The 17,850-nt window shown below is 35.9% G+C and overlaps 1 protein-coding gene across 2 annotated transcripts in view; it reads right to left on the reverse strand.

Annotated features, from left to right (window-relative positions):
- EDEM3 (ER degradation enhancing alpha-mannosidase like protein 3) overlaps positions 1-17,850 on the reverse strand; it is a 79,682-nt gene that overhangs the window by 21,481 nt on the left and 40,351 nt on the right. Inside the window, exons 14-19 of one of the 2 annotated variants that reach the window (XM_068541396.1) lie at positions 14,717-14,882; positions 14,303-14,457; positions 13,100-13,253; positions 10,864-11,055; positions 9,391-9,556; positions 7,124-7,309 (exon numbers count right to left, since the gene is read on the reverse strand). In XM_068541396.1, coding sequence (XP_068397497.1) covers positions 7,124-7,309; positions 9,391-9,556; positions 10,864-11,055; positions 13,100-13,253; positions 14,303-14,457; positions 14,717-14,882 — 1,019 coding nt within the window. Of the gene's footprint in view, positions 1-7,123; positions 7,310-9,390; positions 9,557-10,863; positions 11,056-13,099; positions 13,257-14,302; positions 14,458-14,716; positions 14,883-17,850 lie in introns of both variants that reach the window. The other variant, XM_068541395.1, reaches the window with a different exon arrangement.

A 17,850-nucleotide genomic window follows, 5' to 3' on the forward strand; every position in this document is an offset into this window, starting at 1 on the left:
TAGATGGAGAGATATACCATGTTCTTGGACTGGAAGAATCAACACTGTGAAAATGACTACACTACCCAAAGCAATCTACAGAGTCAATGCAATCCCTATCACACTACCACTGGCATTTTTCCCAGAACTAGAACAAAAAATTTCACAATTTGTATGGAAACACAAAAGACTCCGAATAGCCAAAGCAATCTTGAGAAAGAAAAACGGAGCTGGAGAAATCAGGCTCCCCAACTTCAGAGTATACTACAAAGCTACAGTAATCAAGACAGTATGGTACTGGCACAAAAACAGAAATATAGATCAATGGAACAGGATAGAAAGCCCAGAGATAAACCCACACACATATGCTCACCTTATTTTTGATACAGGAGGCAAGAATATAAAATGGAGAAAAGACAGCCTCTTCAATAAGGGATGCTGGGAAAACTGGTCAGCTACATGTAAAAGAATGAAATTAGAACACTCCCTAACAGCATACACAAAAATAAACTCAAAATGGATTAAAGACCTAAATGTAAGGCCAGAGACGATCAAACTCTTAGAGGAAAACATAGGCAGAACACTCTATGACATAAATCACAGCAATATCCTTTTTGACCCAGCTCCTAGAGAAATGGAAATAAAAACAAAAGTAAACAAATGGGACCTAATGAAACCTAAATGCTTTTGCACAGCAAAGGAAACCATAAACAAGATGAAAAGACAACCCTCAGAATGGGAGAAAATATTTGCAAATGAAGCAACTGACAAAGGATTAATCTCCAAAATTTACAAGCAGCTCATGCAGCTCAGTATCAAAAAAAAAAACAAACAACCTGATCCAAAAATGGGCAGAAGACCTAAACAGATGTTTCTCCAAAGAAGATATACAGATTGCCAACAAACACATGAAAGGATGCTCAACATCACTAATCATTAGAGAAATGCAAATCAAAACTACAATGAGGTATCACCTCACACCAGTCAGAATGGCCATCATCAAAAAATCTACAAACGATAAATGCTGGAGAGGGTGTGGAGAAAAGGGAGCCCTCTTGCACTGTTGGTGGGAATGTAAATTGATACAGCCACTATGGAGAACAGTATGGACGTTCCTTAAAAAACTAAAAATAGAACTACCATACGACCCAGCAATCCCACTACTGGGCATATACCCTGAGAAAACCATAATTCCAAAAGAGTCATGTACCACAATGTTCACTGCAGCTCTATTTACAATAGCCAGGACATGGAAGCAAGCTAAGCGTCCATCGATAGATGAATGGATAAAGAAGATGTGGCACATATATACAATGGAATATTACTCAGCCATAAAAAGAAATGGAATTGAGTTATTTGCAGTGAGGTGGATGGATATAGAGTCTGTCACACAGAGTGAAGTAAGTCAGAAAGAGAAAAACAAATACCGCATGCTAACACATATATATGGGATCTAAAAAAAAAAAAAAATGGTCATGAAGAACCTAAGGGCAGGGTGGGAATAAAGACGCAGACCGACTAGAGAATGGACTTGAGGACATGGGGAGGGGGAAGGGTAAGCTGGGACAAAGTAAGAAAGTGGCATCGACATATATACACTACCAAATGTAAAATCGATAGCTAGCGGGAAGCAGCCACATAGCACAGGGAGATCAGCTCGGTGCTTTGTGACCACCTAGAGGGGTGGAATAGGGAGGGTGGGAGAGAGGGAGATGCAAGAGGGAAGAGGTATGGGGATATATGTATATGTATAGCTGATTCACTTTGTTATAAAGCAGAAACTAATACACCATTGTAATGCAATTATACTCCAATAAAGATGTTAAGAAAAAAAAGATATATGCACCCCAATGTTCATTGCAGCGCTATTTATAATAGCCAGGACATGGAAGCAATCTAAATGTCCATCGACAGATGAATGGATAAAGAAGATGTGGTGTGTGTGTATACACACACACACACACACACACACACACACATTGGAATATTACTCAGCCATAAAAAAGAATGAAATAATGCCATTTGCAGCAACATGGATGGACCTAGAAATTATCATACTAAGTGAAGTAAGTCAGATAGAGAAAGACAAATACCATATGATATCACTTAACATGCGGAATCTAAAATATGACACAAACCAACATATCTACAAAACAGAAACAGACTCTCAGACATACAGAACAGACTTCTGGTTGCTAAGGGAGAGGGGAGGTGGCAGAGGGAAGGACTGAGAGTTTGGGATTAACATATGCAAACTAGTATATATAGGATGGATAAAGAAACAACAAGGTCCTACTGTATAGCACAGGGAACTATATTCAATATCCTCTGATAAACGATATTGGAAAAGAATATGATATATATATATGTATGCATATATATAACTCAATCAGTTTGCTGTACAACAGACATTAACACAACATTGTAAATCAGCTATACTTCAATTTAAAAAAATAACAGTGTAATATAGGAAAAGGAAAGACCAAGTGTATTTTCAGATTGTGTTTTATACTTAAACTCAAAGCAACTCAATTTTTAAAAACACTATCAAGATAAAAGAATTTGATAAGGAGGGTAAAAATAAGTAGGCAAATACAAATAACCCCAATAAAATACAAATAACGCTAATAAAATACAAATAACCCCAATAAAAGTAGAAGCTACAACACAGAATTTATTAAGAAATCTTATTGCTTAATACTATAAAATCTCAATGAAAATATAAAACAAGATCTGATTCAAATTACAGGTAAGTGTATGTTCCTGGATGGAAAGTCAATATTTAACAAAATTTTCCTGTTTATATGCAAGGTGTGCAATTATACAATTCCAAGATGAATCCCAATTCTACTTCTTTTTTTTTGGGGGGGACCAGATAGAATTATTTTTAAATTCCTATGGAAGAATATACATCACAGAGAAGTGAAGAAACTCTGAAAAGTATTAGTGACAGGAGAGTTGCCTTATCAGATATTAAAATTTCTTCAAAATAGCAAACTTTCATTATTGGCACCGGAATAAACAAACAGATTAGTGGAAAAGAAGAGCAAGTCCAAAAACAGATCGAATATATAAGAATATCTGATATATAGCAAAGTGGCAACAATCAGCTAAATAAAAATGGCAGTTGGAGAAGTACAAAAAGGAAGAAAGAATCTACCACACCACTACAGATCTTCATTCTAAGGTGCCTGCTGTCACAGTATGGAGTATCATAGTCCTAACAGTGTAATGACTACATCATTAAATTCAGGAATGGTGTATCAGAAACACAGGAAGCAAAAAAAAAAGAATGAAGAAAATCTCAAGATACCAAAAAAAAAAAAAAAAAAAAGAAAAGTACTAAGTTTTAATAATGAGAGGACAAAGGAACCTTGGCAAAGACTTCGAGACTGGATATTCTACAATCATTCATTCATCCACACAACCAGCATTTACTGAAAGCAAGGAATACAGAGCTGACACACAGGTAAAGAAGTACAATGTAACATAAATGTCAAAGTATCTGTACAAATATATTAAGAAGATGTCCATACATTTTATCTATGAAAATAAGAGAAAAGTTCATAGAAAAGATAGCATTTAAACTTGGTATTTAGAATGACTGAACGTTTTTAAAGAGGAAAAGGTTGTGGGAGTGGGACAGGGATTAACAAGGCATTTCCAGAAAGAGGGAAGAGATGTGCAAATGCAAAAGTGCATGAGAAAACACGCGGTGGTTGGAGAAGAGAAGCTGGGGTAGGTAAGTATTGATTCTGCTAATGTTTCAGTTGCCCCTTTCCAGGCAAAGATGCCATCTGTTTGCATACTAGATTTGTCTCCTCAGAATCAAATTCCTTCCAATAGCAATCTAAGTTCTACAGATCAACCAAAGGACAGATTCACTGCAATCAAGTTCAGTGGAGGATAATCTTAGGAAAAGTAACACTGCCAGACTTAAATCTTGAGCAGTTCAAACCATGAGACCTTTCTTTTATTTCCTGTTTTCTCTGTCTGCCTCTTTACCAGACAGACACAAATACAGGAGTAGCCCTGAGAATATCTGTCTATAGCTCTTAAGGCACTGGAATTCTACACTATAAACTATAAGTATGACAATGTATTGAAATTTTTAAATGATTTTTTTTTTCCCCCGTTGAGAAATACTACTGGGAAAAGTCAATTGAATCTCAATTGTAAACTGTTTCAATTTGGATCTAAGGGTAAACAACACAGTGTCCTTTGTTTGTGGGCACAGGGTGGGAATTATTATTAAGTACCTTTACAAATTCTTGAAATTTTGGAAACGGACACATGACAGACACGATATTAACACTTCTATGGATAACTTAATTTTTAGAAGTGTGACTGGTTTGATGTGAGGAAGCAGCATTTCCACTTGATAAATTACTAATGCTTTATTTCTGAAGAAGAATGTGTAGTAAGTTATCTGGACATTTTTGCTAGCAGATAGGACTGTTGCAGATATTTCTATATTAATAGCTGGGACTTATCAGAATTAGAAGGTGGGAGTGGGGGCTTGTTCTGGGGTTTCTATTTTCTGTCTTAATACATGGGAAGAACGCCTCAATCAAAACTGTGTGACTTTTTAAGGGAAATATGTATCTGTGGAATGAGATTTTTAGAAAAGCCAATCTGGATGACATTTTATCGTTCAGATTTAAGGCCGCTATTATTTGGTGTACTTATATAATCTCACCTAGTACCCTTGATGGCACAATATGGCCAGATACAGAGCTAGGAGATTAAAAAAGAGGGGCGTGGGGTGCCTTCTTGGTCTTGTTCAGTGTTTCTCAAAGTACAGCTGTGTGCAATTAACTGGGATGCTTGTTTAAAATTTCAGATTCTGATCCCCCAATTTCAGAGGGTCTGATTCAATACTCTGGAGTGGGACTCAGGAATCTACACTTTTAACTACTACATCAGCTGATTCTGATGCAGAAGAGAAACACTGACGCATGCAGTAATGGCACAGGACAAATTAATGATAACCACTACAGACGTTAACTTAGAATATTTTCCTAAGTGAAAAAAGCAGTTGATTTAATAAAACTATTATCATTGACTTTAGTTACACTGATAAATATTAACAATTATACTATAACTCATTGCTGATAGTTAATAATGCCGTACAGTTCTTTAAAAAGCTATACCAAAAGGGCAATTTTTCAAGACTTTTTGTCAAAACGTCACTCTATAACAGAAATACAGTTCAAAAAATTGACTATCAAAACTCTAAAAAAATATATAATTTAAATAAAGTCCTTTTATTACAAGGTCCTTAAGGGAATACTGTTACGCTGTTCAGACTTTTTTTTTTTTTTTTTTTTTAATAGTAGAACTGATCTTTTTTCATATCTTTTCTCTGGTATAAGAAGCACACGCTTTACCACAATCTCACAGTCCTCACCCCACACACTCCTACACATATAGGAGTTTTTTTAACAAGTCGATCTTTTAAATATTTTACACTGCATTCAAATAAAAAGTAATCAAAAATAACACGTGCCATACAACATCTTTGTTAGAGTGACTCTTGCATGGGTATGGACTAGTGAATTCACCTATTAGATATTTCATTTATAGATAAATAAATTGATTTATAGATCAATAAAGAATCATCATTATGGGACAGCTGACTAGACATGAAAATAATCTAATTACTTTAAACCAGATATTATCATGGTAGCCACTGAAACTATATATATATATATATATATATATATATATATATGCACACACATGTGTGTATATACATGTATATATACACATACATATATACATATATATAATTTAAGGCTTATTAAAGATACTTACTACTATTAATAATGTAGCTCGGAATCATTTTACCTTTTAATATTGCTGCTGAAATTCCAATGGTAGCACAAAATAGGGGGGAAAAAGCAAAGGCATTAAAGAGTTATATGGAATAATATTCTGCCTGTGTTTGATGTGCTTAAATGCATGATATATAGGAAAGAAGATCTGAGTTGGAAAAAAGGGCTCAGGAAAAGAAAAAAACAGGCACACAGGCGGATTTAAGAAGATCAGAAATCCTTTCTACTGTTTCTCTTTATACATCCTTACATACATCCTACTCACTCCATAGTGCTTAAATAGTTGACATCTGAATGAATCTCAAAGAATAAAGCAATACAAGAAGACAAGACAAAACACTAATTTGGCTAGCACTAGATTATTGCTAAACTTTTTTTTTTTATTGTTCCCCTTGGAAGTTATACTGAATTGAAATGAGTAAGTTTCCTACCTATCTACCAACCAAACATCCCAACATCAAAAACCCTGTACAGATTATACAACTTTATCCATTTAAGGGGGGGTGGGAGGAGTACTGCTCTCTCTATAGGTGTCTCCAGTGGATAAGAAAGACTGCTGTTATAAGCAGGATTTCAGTCTATGTCTGATGATGGTTCACTTTCCCTCATTTCTCCTCTATTCCTAGATGTGAAACTATGAAAGAATACTAGTTAAGACCTTGCATTTATACAGCAATTTGGGTTTCAAAGAGCTTTCAAGTTACTAACAAACATTTTGGCCTAGAGAGGACTATATCATGAATTAAGGCATGCTATCTTGTTCTTCAGGCATCAGCCATGTGTAACTCTTGTAACTTACAAATACCTATGTGATCAACTTGGATCTCAATGGAAAGAAGCTGCTAGATTTCTATTGCCTTCAGCAAGACAGTGGTCATTCGATTACAGGTGGCCTGGTAAAACCCCACTACTATTATATTGTATATAACACCCTTCTATACAATCTCTTTTTATTCCTCATTAAAAAAATAGAAGATGTAGTTTCAGTGAAATTGAATGGTGAACATCTGTGGATATTAAAAATGACTCAGGGTAATCTCTTGTATTTTTATCACTGGGCAGAATTATAGCAAAAATTATAAATTACATACAAAAATATAATTCTAGAAACATTCTAACTCAGCGAACAAAGCAAAATAAACATTTTACTACCCTGTTTTCCAAAAGAAAAATATATTTTGAAACTGTCTTCTAAAAAGATCACTTCTTTTACCAGTGAACCATAAATAATCTTTGCGCAACTCATTTTTGTTATCAAGTTAGGAAAGTTAATGCTCAGCTGAATACAAATGATTTTTTACCCTTACCTCGATCTTTTGCTTTGTCAGAAAGGAGCACCTCTACCTCCTCATATTCCCGGATGGCATCCAATATGATACTTCCTTCTTTACTGAATAAGAACAGCATGGGGATCGTGATGTCATCTGTGTCCTTTCCATCACCTGCCATCTGGAACAGAGGGGCAGTATCACTGCTGCTCCCCTCATTGTCATCTAGCCAGAAAATGAATACAGCAAACATGAAAACGTTCGTCCATTAAAAAGGTCTAGCTACCAATCTTTACTGTTTTTCACCTGTTGACAGCATTAATTTTCTGCATCAAGAACCATAAAAACACTCATACTTTTGGGGCCCACTAATTCTACTCCTAGAAATCTATCCTGAGGAAATAATTCAAAGGAAGCAAAATGATCTATGCCCAAAAAAGTTTACTGGAGTGCTCTTTGTAACTGTCAACAACTGTAAACGATTATAAGTAAATTATAACGAACTACCTGAGGGAACACACAGAAAAACATAATGTTATTATTACATAAAAAAAGTAGAACACAAAATTCTATGATTATGGCTATAAAAATTTCATACGCTTATGAAAAAGCCTAAAAATGGAAAAATTCAAAGACTTGAATTACAATGATAGAACTATGAAATTTTATTGTTGTTTAGGATTTCTTCTAATGGCATTATATTGTTTTACCGAACTACAAATTGATGGTTCTTTTTAATATACTGTTCACAAGGAATAATTATGACTATACTGTTTTCTCCTCTGTAAATTGAATGAAACATTATTGTTACTTTACGCTGGCTAAATAATAGGAGTACGACTGCTAAATACTGTTTTACTGGTGATGCCAGTTATGTCCAGCCCTAATCTTACACGCCAGTCTCCCTGGAGAACCTGCCCATCCCTTCTCAGACAGCTTGCGTGGATAGGCCCTTCTAAGTGGAGAATACCACGTAGAACCCATCCCCTTAGCAGTAACTGACTAGACAAAGGACGGCTACCTGACCCTCAGTCTCTCTGCTGCTTGTCACTGTTACAACCACTCAACTCCGCCACTGTAGCTTGAAAGTGGCTATAGATGACATGGAAACAAACTGACATGCTGTGTTCTAGCAAAACTTTCATTTACAAATACAGGCAGTGAGCTGAACTTGGCTTGCAGGCTGTAGTTTGCCAACCACTGATTTAAGTTATGAAGCAGAATTTCTCCTAATACTTACTTAGACTAATGAAATTCATGCATTCATTAAATCAACACTGGCGTGCCGATATGAGATAAGCAAAAGGCATAGTAAATAATTTTTCACTGAAATAAATCCTACTGTTTTATTTTAAATCTCTTAATGTTTATTTACCCTGAGTTCAAAAAGGAAATCTATCCTAATTAGAAAGGACAAATTCAAAATGGAGTTCCCCTGTGAGACAATCTATACAGAAGAACTAACTTCACAAATAGGATGTGACCTCAGGTTTTCCAGTTCTTTCTGAATGTAAACTCATATTTACTTAAAGCATAGAAAAATTTATATTTTCCCTGATAGTCATGCCCTGCTTGTCACGATATCAGTGATTTTTTGTGGAAAATGAAAAGGCAAACACACTGGTTGAAATACATGCGTAAAATGATTTGAAGTTTATAATTTCAGTGGAAAAAGACCCAAGGAGATAAAAACTTGCTAGCAGCTAGTGCTTATACCCATGATATGTCAGTTATTTTAGGAAATTTTATATATATTATCTTCAAACCTTACAACCACCTAAAAGATAATTATTACCATTTTCACTGGAGCTAAAAAACACACTATGGAATAAACAGATAAAGAAACTAAAGCTGGGCCAAGGTTACACCATGATTTTGTGGCAGAGCCAGGAACTACAACCCCACGTGTCTGACTCCAAAGCCGGCACCTATGTGGAGTAATGGATACTTTCAGTGACTCCCCACTGGAGGTGGCAGGGTGTAATTCTTGCTCCCAGGGGGCTTTGGATCTCGTGGGCCCATTTTTTTATCCATGGTATTGGGTGTTTTTAGCACTCACTCCTACTGCACCTTCGCACCAGACCCCAAGTGCTTTTATTGGCATTAATATACAGAAACCCAAATCTAGACTTTCAAACAAGATATGAGATATATACACATTCTTAAGGGAGTCATTGGATTACCTATCCATTATGCTGGCTAGTGAAGTAAAAATAGTGACAAACTCTGATAAAAGTTTGGAAAATGAAAGCGAAAATCCTAAAAATTACGTCTTAGTCAACACAATGACATGGAGGATTACTTACCAATAACAATGCCACCAATGGCTCCAGCATTCTGGATGTTGCGTGCCTTTTCTGCAAACATGCACTGTCCTCTTTGTATCAAAGCAATCTTTCCCGTCACTGCCTCAGGGTTAGTAAGCTCTGAACAACCATTGTACGGTTTACTGCTTGCAACAAATCCTCTTGTCTGGCAGAAATAAAAGTAACTTAAGTAATCTTTTATCTTCTCCAATCACTACCTAGTCATTAAAATTCAATATCTAGAGCTTTAAGTAGACCTCACTTCTTTTCTAATGATAACATATACAATATATATTTAGCACAAATTTTTGTTTTGAACATTTTGCATATTATAGTACCCAACCAATATTTCTACTGTGCTTTGCAGTTTATGAAGCATTTTTACGTAAATTACTAAGCCAGATCTTTATAATGACTCTGAGTGAAGTAATACAGGTAATATTTCCATTTTACGTATGGGGAAACTGAGATTCAGTTTACATAATTTGCTCAAAGTCACGATGTTAGTAAGTGGTAAAGTTGGAACCTCAGGCTGACTCACTACATACCCATACCTACACTTACAAGAAGCTGGGAACCATTTTTAAACCATAACTGGTAACAAGAAAAATTTTTGAAAGAGGGGAAAAATGGATTTAGTCTACATGAATCTGCAAGCAGTTCTTCTTCCTAGAAAAATTAAATCCACCAGAGAACTGATTTTAAAGATGTGAGTGTAAAGATGTTTCAAGATCCTTCTCTCTCTTAGAAGGTAAACTCCATGAGGGCATAAATCTTCACTGGTTTTTGTAAACTTGATATATAGCAAATATCTAAAATACTGCCTAGAAAAAGAGTTATTGAATAAATGAATCAACTATAAACCTACATAGCTTTAAAATATACACTAGAAAAAGTTTAAATTGGGGGTAATAGAGTTCAAAGACCACTGGCTTTAGATGATCAGAATAGTTGGGTTCTGGTCTAGTGGCTAGCTTTGCTACCAGTTAGTCAGACAGTTGAACCTGTGAACTTCGTTTCCTACAGTAAAACTAACAGGATAGACTAGCTTAATGGCCTTCCAAATTTGCTCAGTGGAACCTCAGTGTCTGATGCTCTCCACAGCCACTTGTCCAGAGCACCTCTGCTTTAGCTGTTCCCTACATTAAGCCTCTGAGTTAGATTTTTGTTCAAAGAAAGGTTTCAGTAGTTACAAAGTTTGAAAACCATTTTTAGATAAGTTAAAGGCATTGAATTAGAGAACAATATCTGAACATTTTAAGTAAAATTCTATAACCATACTGCATACATAAATTATGACTCAATATTTTCAAGATATGCTTTTAATTTTAATCTACTTTGATCTGGGAGATTAAATATTTAGGTGTTTTAAATAAGTTAAAACTACTAAATTAGAAAAGAGACTAAGAAATTAGACAATACTTAACTAATATTTGAGTTCAATTTCAACAAGCATATTATAGGTGTACATACCTCTTTATGTTTAGACAGATCTAGCCCAAACTGAGCTGGACCAGCAGTTAATACTACCCGGCCAAAAAATGGGTGAGAAACAATTTGTACAGCTCGTGGAGGTAGCTGCTGTTCTTTTTGTTGCTGACTTGACAATTCAATCATCTCCTGCATAAACCTCAACCCATCTTCTGCGTCAATTGAACTAGCAGCCTAGGAAAGAAACAAATTAATTTTATCCTTTCTTTCTGGAAACTTTCAACTTTTTGATTTCTTAAATACTACTGCACTATAGTTTTCTACTCAAAAAATTTCTCCTATCAGTTTTGGTCTCTACCAAATATTTATGGCCTTATTTGTTCTCAAAAATATTACTTCTGGAAATATTTTCTGCATATAACATCTGTAATTTTTATTAATGTCTCTTTCACTGTCCTATAAACCACTTTTGATACAAATTGAGAAGTGCACTTCCACTAAATGCTCACTTTGCTTGTTTTCTCCTCTGGTTGCCCTTTTAAGAAATAAACCTCATAACTGACCCATATTCCCCTTCTTCTTTGAAATTATGAACGAACAACAAGATTAAATTCAAAACGTAAGTATCAGGCACCTATTACATCCCAGCACTTGACTAGGCACTAGGGACATAATCTTTTACTTTAAGAAGTTTGTATCTAGAGGAGAGAGACATGTAAAATTAGCTATAAAATTTCTCAAGTGGGAAAGTGCACTAGTAACACAGACAAAGGAAGGACTGATTCTATCAGTGTGTATCTGGGAAATATTTGGAATGATTCAAATTGAATCTTAATAGAGGGAAAGGTGAAGAGTGCCTGACTACAGGAGGAAAAGGATGAATTCCTAACACCTTACAGGAAAAGTCAATGGAACCTGACAAGGGACAGAGGACAGAGGAGAACGGAAAGGAGCTGGGAGAAAGAAATTCAAGCCCATCCTGAGAATTCTAGTTTTGGTGACTTAGAGAATGATGATAGGGTTGACTGAGATGGAGAATGAAAGGGCAGAGAGACAGAATGTAGTGGGAGGAGGGAGAGAGAATTAATTCAGGTTTGGACAGATTGAGATTGAGATGCAGAAATGTATGGCAGGTAGACTATAGCTGGGTTTAAAAAGTAAAGTAAAGTTGGGTTTAAGAAGTAAAGTAAAATCAGGATTACATACATGTATCACGTGTACAAAGATGACAGCAGAGCTTGTAGAAATAGATGACACTATTGAAGAAGAGTCTAGTAAGAAAAACATACGATCCAGGTTCTTTGGTGCCTACACTGAGTCGTGCCAAGAAGAGCTGCAAAGGAATCTACAAAATATTGCACAGAGTATTTGGAAAGGTGTTGCTGGAATGCCCTGGAAGCCAAGAAAGGGGTAGGTTTTAAAAAGAGGCCAGCCAATAGTTACATAAAAGTTCAATCAGAGGAGGACTAAGGGGCTACTGGCTGGCAATTATGTCACTGGTGACCCATGTGAAAGCAATGTCATCAGAGATGTCATTCCCACTGCTGGGGAGTGAGGATGAGTGAAACGTAAGGAAGCAGACAGAAGTCTCATTAGGGAAGGAGGGATGATGTGGCAAGAATAGGGATGAGACCGAAACCTGAGGGGAATGCAAGGTGGTGGGAAGGCTGAATCCGAGATTATGGGGTATCTGAATATGGTTCTACTAGGTTGAAATCATTTCTCAAACTGTAGTTTTCTCAGAATTAATGCAGTAATAAGGTGGATAATTTAAAGGCCTCGGGTTATGAAAGCTTTTAAAGCAAAAATCAATAAAAATTTCTCAAAGAGGTATGTTATGTTTCCTAGACATAGATAAATAAATGCAAATTTTGATTTCTATAATGAATAAAGTATTTAAATTCAGCTCTTTGGAAACTAAAATAGTGTAAAATAGAGATATAAATATTAAAATGAATTATTAGCTTTTAAGATTATGTTCTAAATAAAATAGTGGAAAGACAAGGGACTGAGAAATAGAAAACATAGATCTGAGTCCTATATTTGACCATATTAACATAGGCAAATTACTCAACCTATTTGTGGCTTGATTGATTTATACTACAAAGGGGTTGAATCAGATGGCTTTCCAAAAATACTTCCAAGTCCTAAAATTCTGATACTCTGACTTTAAACCACACACTGAAGGTTTTTAAAAAGCCAAATGTCATTATCTTATTAAAGCTACTGAGAACAAAGAGGACAGAGATGGTAGCTAATTAGTACAGCAATGTCTTACTTGGATTGCATGTTGAACCAGCTGGACTCTCCCATCTTTGAGGTGAATCAAACTCACCCCCATCTTCTTCAAGATTTCTAAATGCTCAGGGTTAGTGGCCATGAAATCTCTGGCTCTCAGAGGGGGTTTAGCTCCACTCCTGAAACTCTCCTCTCTGCTAAAAGGAATTATAGGCAAGGCTTAAAAAAACCCACAAGTCAGAATTGGGAAAAAAAGCATAAGGCAAACAAATTGCTAGTTTTAAACTAGTGAAAAATGGAATAACTAGAAAGAGTTACTTACCTACATATAACTTAGGTTTTTAATAAGTGGTATAGCTTTCAAATATATTTTACAGTTACAAAAGCTTGTATATTATCTATAAGGCAGTATTAATCAACAGCATTACAATTATTTGAAGGTACACAATAGGTTGGCTTAGAGATTTATTACTATTTATTTCTCCCTCAAAAAACAGATGTTTCTCTCAATATTTTAAAAGCAAAACAATACTTATATCAGTGAACGATAACATTCACTTAAGAAAAATAATTTTTTAAAATTTCCTAGTAATGGTTTTTCTAATGTAACTATTTGGAAGAAAATGCACTCATTAAGGCAAAAAGTTTTATTCAACAACCAAGAGTAAGTACCTCATCAAAAAAATCAAATCAAAACACTGTTATTTTTCCTATACAGAAACTACAGATAAAAGGAAAAATATTTTCTACATATACAAAACGTGGAAATATTTGATGAAACGGTTGTGTAAAAATGTGCTCTGGATCTAGAGGGGTGGGATAGGGAGGATGGGAGGGAGATGCAAGAGGGAGGAGATATGGGAACATATGTATACGTATAGCTGATTCACTCTGTTATAAAGCAGAAACTAACACACCATCGTAAAGCAATTATACTCCAATAAAGATGTTTAAAAAAAAAAATGTGCTGTGGAAGTTACAAACTATCATACGCTGCCATTATTCCTTGGTTCATTAAACAAAAGATACACAGAAAATTTCCATAACAATAAAGACATTACTGCAGAATAAACTTTGCTATCTAACTTTACTCACCAATTTTTAATTTTAATCAGTGATAAGTACATACTCAGTATTTTTGATCTAAATGAATGTCTTCTTGGCTGTTATATGTTCCTTACATTCTCTGTCATTTACTAAGAATTCATTTTGATATTAACAAATATAAAATAAGACATCTTACACTCTGATGATGCCTCGAGGACAGCTCTTGTCCACCACATTTTTCAAGGGTTCACGGATGCTCTGAGCATACAGTGGGTCATTAGGGAAGAGAATCTGAGTGTTTGGACAAGTCCAATCAAAATTACTGTCATCCAGTTCCGTATATTCTGAAGTCTAAAAATATAAAAGAATGTTACGTAAATAAAAATAATTATTTTACTTTATAGTTTGTTCAAAGGCAACATTTAAGTGAAATGTAAGTATACACAGGACGTAATAAAAGAAAACAAAATAAGAAAACATCAAGGGTACTTCTCCTACCACACTATATTTATAGAATTCTAGTCATGGATTACTTTTTACTTGGAAAAACAAAACAAACACATAGGAGTAAAAAAGAAAGTAAGACATTTAGTTCAAAAACATAACCTACTGTGTTCTTCTTAGAGATTCTTTGATTTGTAGTAGAGAGCCAAAGAGGTAACAGATGAGCTTCTGTTGTAAAAATGTAATCTTCTATGTCAAAAATAACGTCTTCTTTATCCGCGAATAACAGGTAAAGATATTTAAACATTTCGGCCAAGAAGAAGGAATCCATTCTAAAATAAAAGGATACAAATAAATCTAAGAACATAAAAATATCCAAATGCCAACTATCTGAAAGCCACAGAATCAAGGTCAATAAACCTGTCTACACCAGTACAGACATCCAAAGAACTATAGAATGTATCTATCCTCTGGTGTAATAGTCTTGACTCCAAGCATATTCCAAGGAAATGAAAAAGACCAGAAGGGCTGCCTACCACACAGGTACACTAAATCTTGTCAATACTGCAGACAAGGTTTTTCTATGGGCCTTCTGAGGGAGAGTTTTCCATTTCTTCTACAGGGAACCAACAGCAGGGAGGTAATGCAGATGACCTTTACTACTGAGGACCATATAAGAATCTTCAATTAATATTAATTGAACTGGATAAAGTAATACAATTTTGATGCAGCCATTTAAGTGATAACCAAGAAGGCTTTAAAAGTAATCATTTACAAAAAGTTACAGGAAAAAAGTACAACACAAAATCACATGGATTATGATGATAACATTGTAAACATTTAAATACCTGCCAAGTGTGACTTTACAAATGATTTAATGTTATAACGTTTTAACAAACATTTTAAAGGAAAGCTTTTATAAAAAGTGGTAGGGAAAGAGCACAGTCGTTAGATGCAGTTACAATAACAAGGAATTTAATTATATGTGCTACTTCCCAAAGCATCCTAGCTTTTAGCAGTTACTAGACAGGCTGCACAGTTTCGTGACTGGCCAAGCACAATTCCTGGCACACAGCAGGCACTCAGTAAATGTTTGCGAATGCAAGTTTAAACAGCATTACTGAAGAATGAACTGGAGAGGCAGCTGGACATAGCGGTAAAGAGCTGGGGCTTTGGAAATAGAAAAGAACTTGTGATGGCGAGCTACGTGCCCAAGGGGATATTATATAAGGACTGTGAGCTTCAGTTTATCCTGAAAGGACATAATAACAGTACATGCCTAACAGTGGTGCAAAGACTAAATGTCATACTATAATGTCAACTATTTAGCATAGCACCCGGCATGCGTATGAGCTCAAAAACAGAGCTATCATTATTTTTCCCAGACATAAATGATGTTTTATTCTGGAACAACAACTGTAACGTTTCAAAACTTCTTTGAACATTTTGGATGTTAATCATTTTATAACAGATAAAATACTTCCCTGTCAATCTGCAATACACTTATGGTAATTCAACTTTTTCTGGAGGACTGACAGTTATTACCATAAGCATATGCTAGCTTAAGAACGGTAAACTGATGTGCAAGATTTTGATTTTTGGCAAATTCCACAAGTGATTACGAAACAGATGATTTGTAAATGCTTAGAAAAGACTAGAGACGTGGTAAGATCACTGCAGTATGAGTTGGGTAAAGTTAGCAAGTTTGGGTATCGTATCACATAATCTATTTTGTACTTGAAAACCATAAATATGTACACAAATGCAAACACAAAGGCATTAAAAATGTCTGGAAGACTGTTTCTAAAACTGCCAACAGTGATTATCTTAGGATGGCAAGTGGGGAAAGTATTGTAGGGAAGATTTTCGTATTCTTTTTGCCATTTAAATTCTTTAACTGATCATTTACTATAAGAAAAATACAGATATTTCTTTTTTGAAACCTGTGTGTGGGGGGCCAGGGAATGGAGACACTGGAGAGCCAGACAACAGCACCGGTAGCTCCGCAGGGGAACAAGCAACCAAATGCAAAGAGCAGGACATGGAAGATTTTAAGGCATAATTATCTAAACCCCAGATCCCTGAAAACATTAATTCAGCTAATACATTACGTGACTGAGATGAGATTTAAGCCTTCTTTTTGGTCTAGAAACGCACAAGAAAAAAAAAAAAAAAAACCCAACAAAATGAAATTTTGCTGGGATGAGTATCAAGTTCTAAGTTTGCACTTTTAAAAATCAAATCAGTTTCTGAAGAGCAGGGTAGAGAACACCCATTTGTCAGCAAGTCATTGTCAAGTATCTGAGGTCAACTGGCCACAAGTTCACTGTCTGTGAAACGTAATAAAGCTGCTAAAGCACATCCAAGAACATGGTAGGACAAGGATTAGGAGTTCTCAACCTTTTATGGGTCAAATGCATGCGAGAGACGCAACACTACCACGAGGAACAGTGAGCAGACCAAGCGGTGATCCTCAAGTGGAGAGAGGGTGTGAGCCCACCAGCCCCTCAGAAGATGACCCGTCTTGCGCCTGGACCCAGACGGCAACAGCGCTTCTGCACCAAGCGCACCTCGGGCCTCGTTAACTCTGGACGTGATGCTTTAAGGGGCACTCTGCACACTGGACTGCGCAACCAGATGCGGCACAGGCGGCCGCCAGAGATGCAGAAACAGCGCCGCGGGAGGGACACTCAGCAGGAGGAAGAGGAAGGACGCTGACTTTAGAAACACGGAACTCTCTGAACAGAGCAAATCACGTCTTCCTCTGTAATTGCTCCACCTGCTACGTTTCCTTCTGCTCTAGCGCCCAGCTCATCACGTGGCTGGGATTACTTCTTTACATACCTATCTTCTTCACTGACCGTAAGTCACAGGCCGGCAGGGACTGATTCTAATTTATCTTTTCATCCTCTTACCCAAGTGCAGCGTCTGGCGCACAGCAGGTGATTAATTACTGTTCCTTGAATGAGCTGCCAGTAGAGCATGTAGTCAAAAGCCTATCTGCCTTGATTAGAATTAACCTTACTAACTGTGTGACCTCAGGCAAGCTCCCCATCTCCCTGTGCCTTGGTTTCTTCATCTATAAAATGAAGATCATAATAGAAATTATACTTCAGAGGGTGGCTGTAAAGGATCAAATGAATTAAACATAGAAAGTGCTTAATTAGAAGAGTTCCTGAAATGTAGGAAGCAGCCAATAAATGTTACAGATAAATACAAAAGCTATCTGCTTTCATTTCTTGCTGTTTTCTGTGTGTCTGCTTCCAGAAACCTATCCATTTCTTATCAGCTGTGGTCAGG

The sequence above is a fragment of the Eschrichtius robustus genome, chromosome 3 (genome assembly GCF_028021215.1).
Source record: "Eschrichtius robustus isolate mEscRob2 chromosome 3, mEscRob2.pri, whole genome shotgun sequence".
NCBI classification, from domain to species: domain Eukaryota; kingdom Metazoa; phylum Chordata; class Mammalia; order Artiodactyla; family Eschrichtiidae; genus Eschrichtius; species Eschrichtius robustus.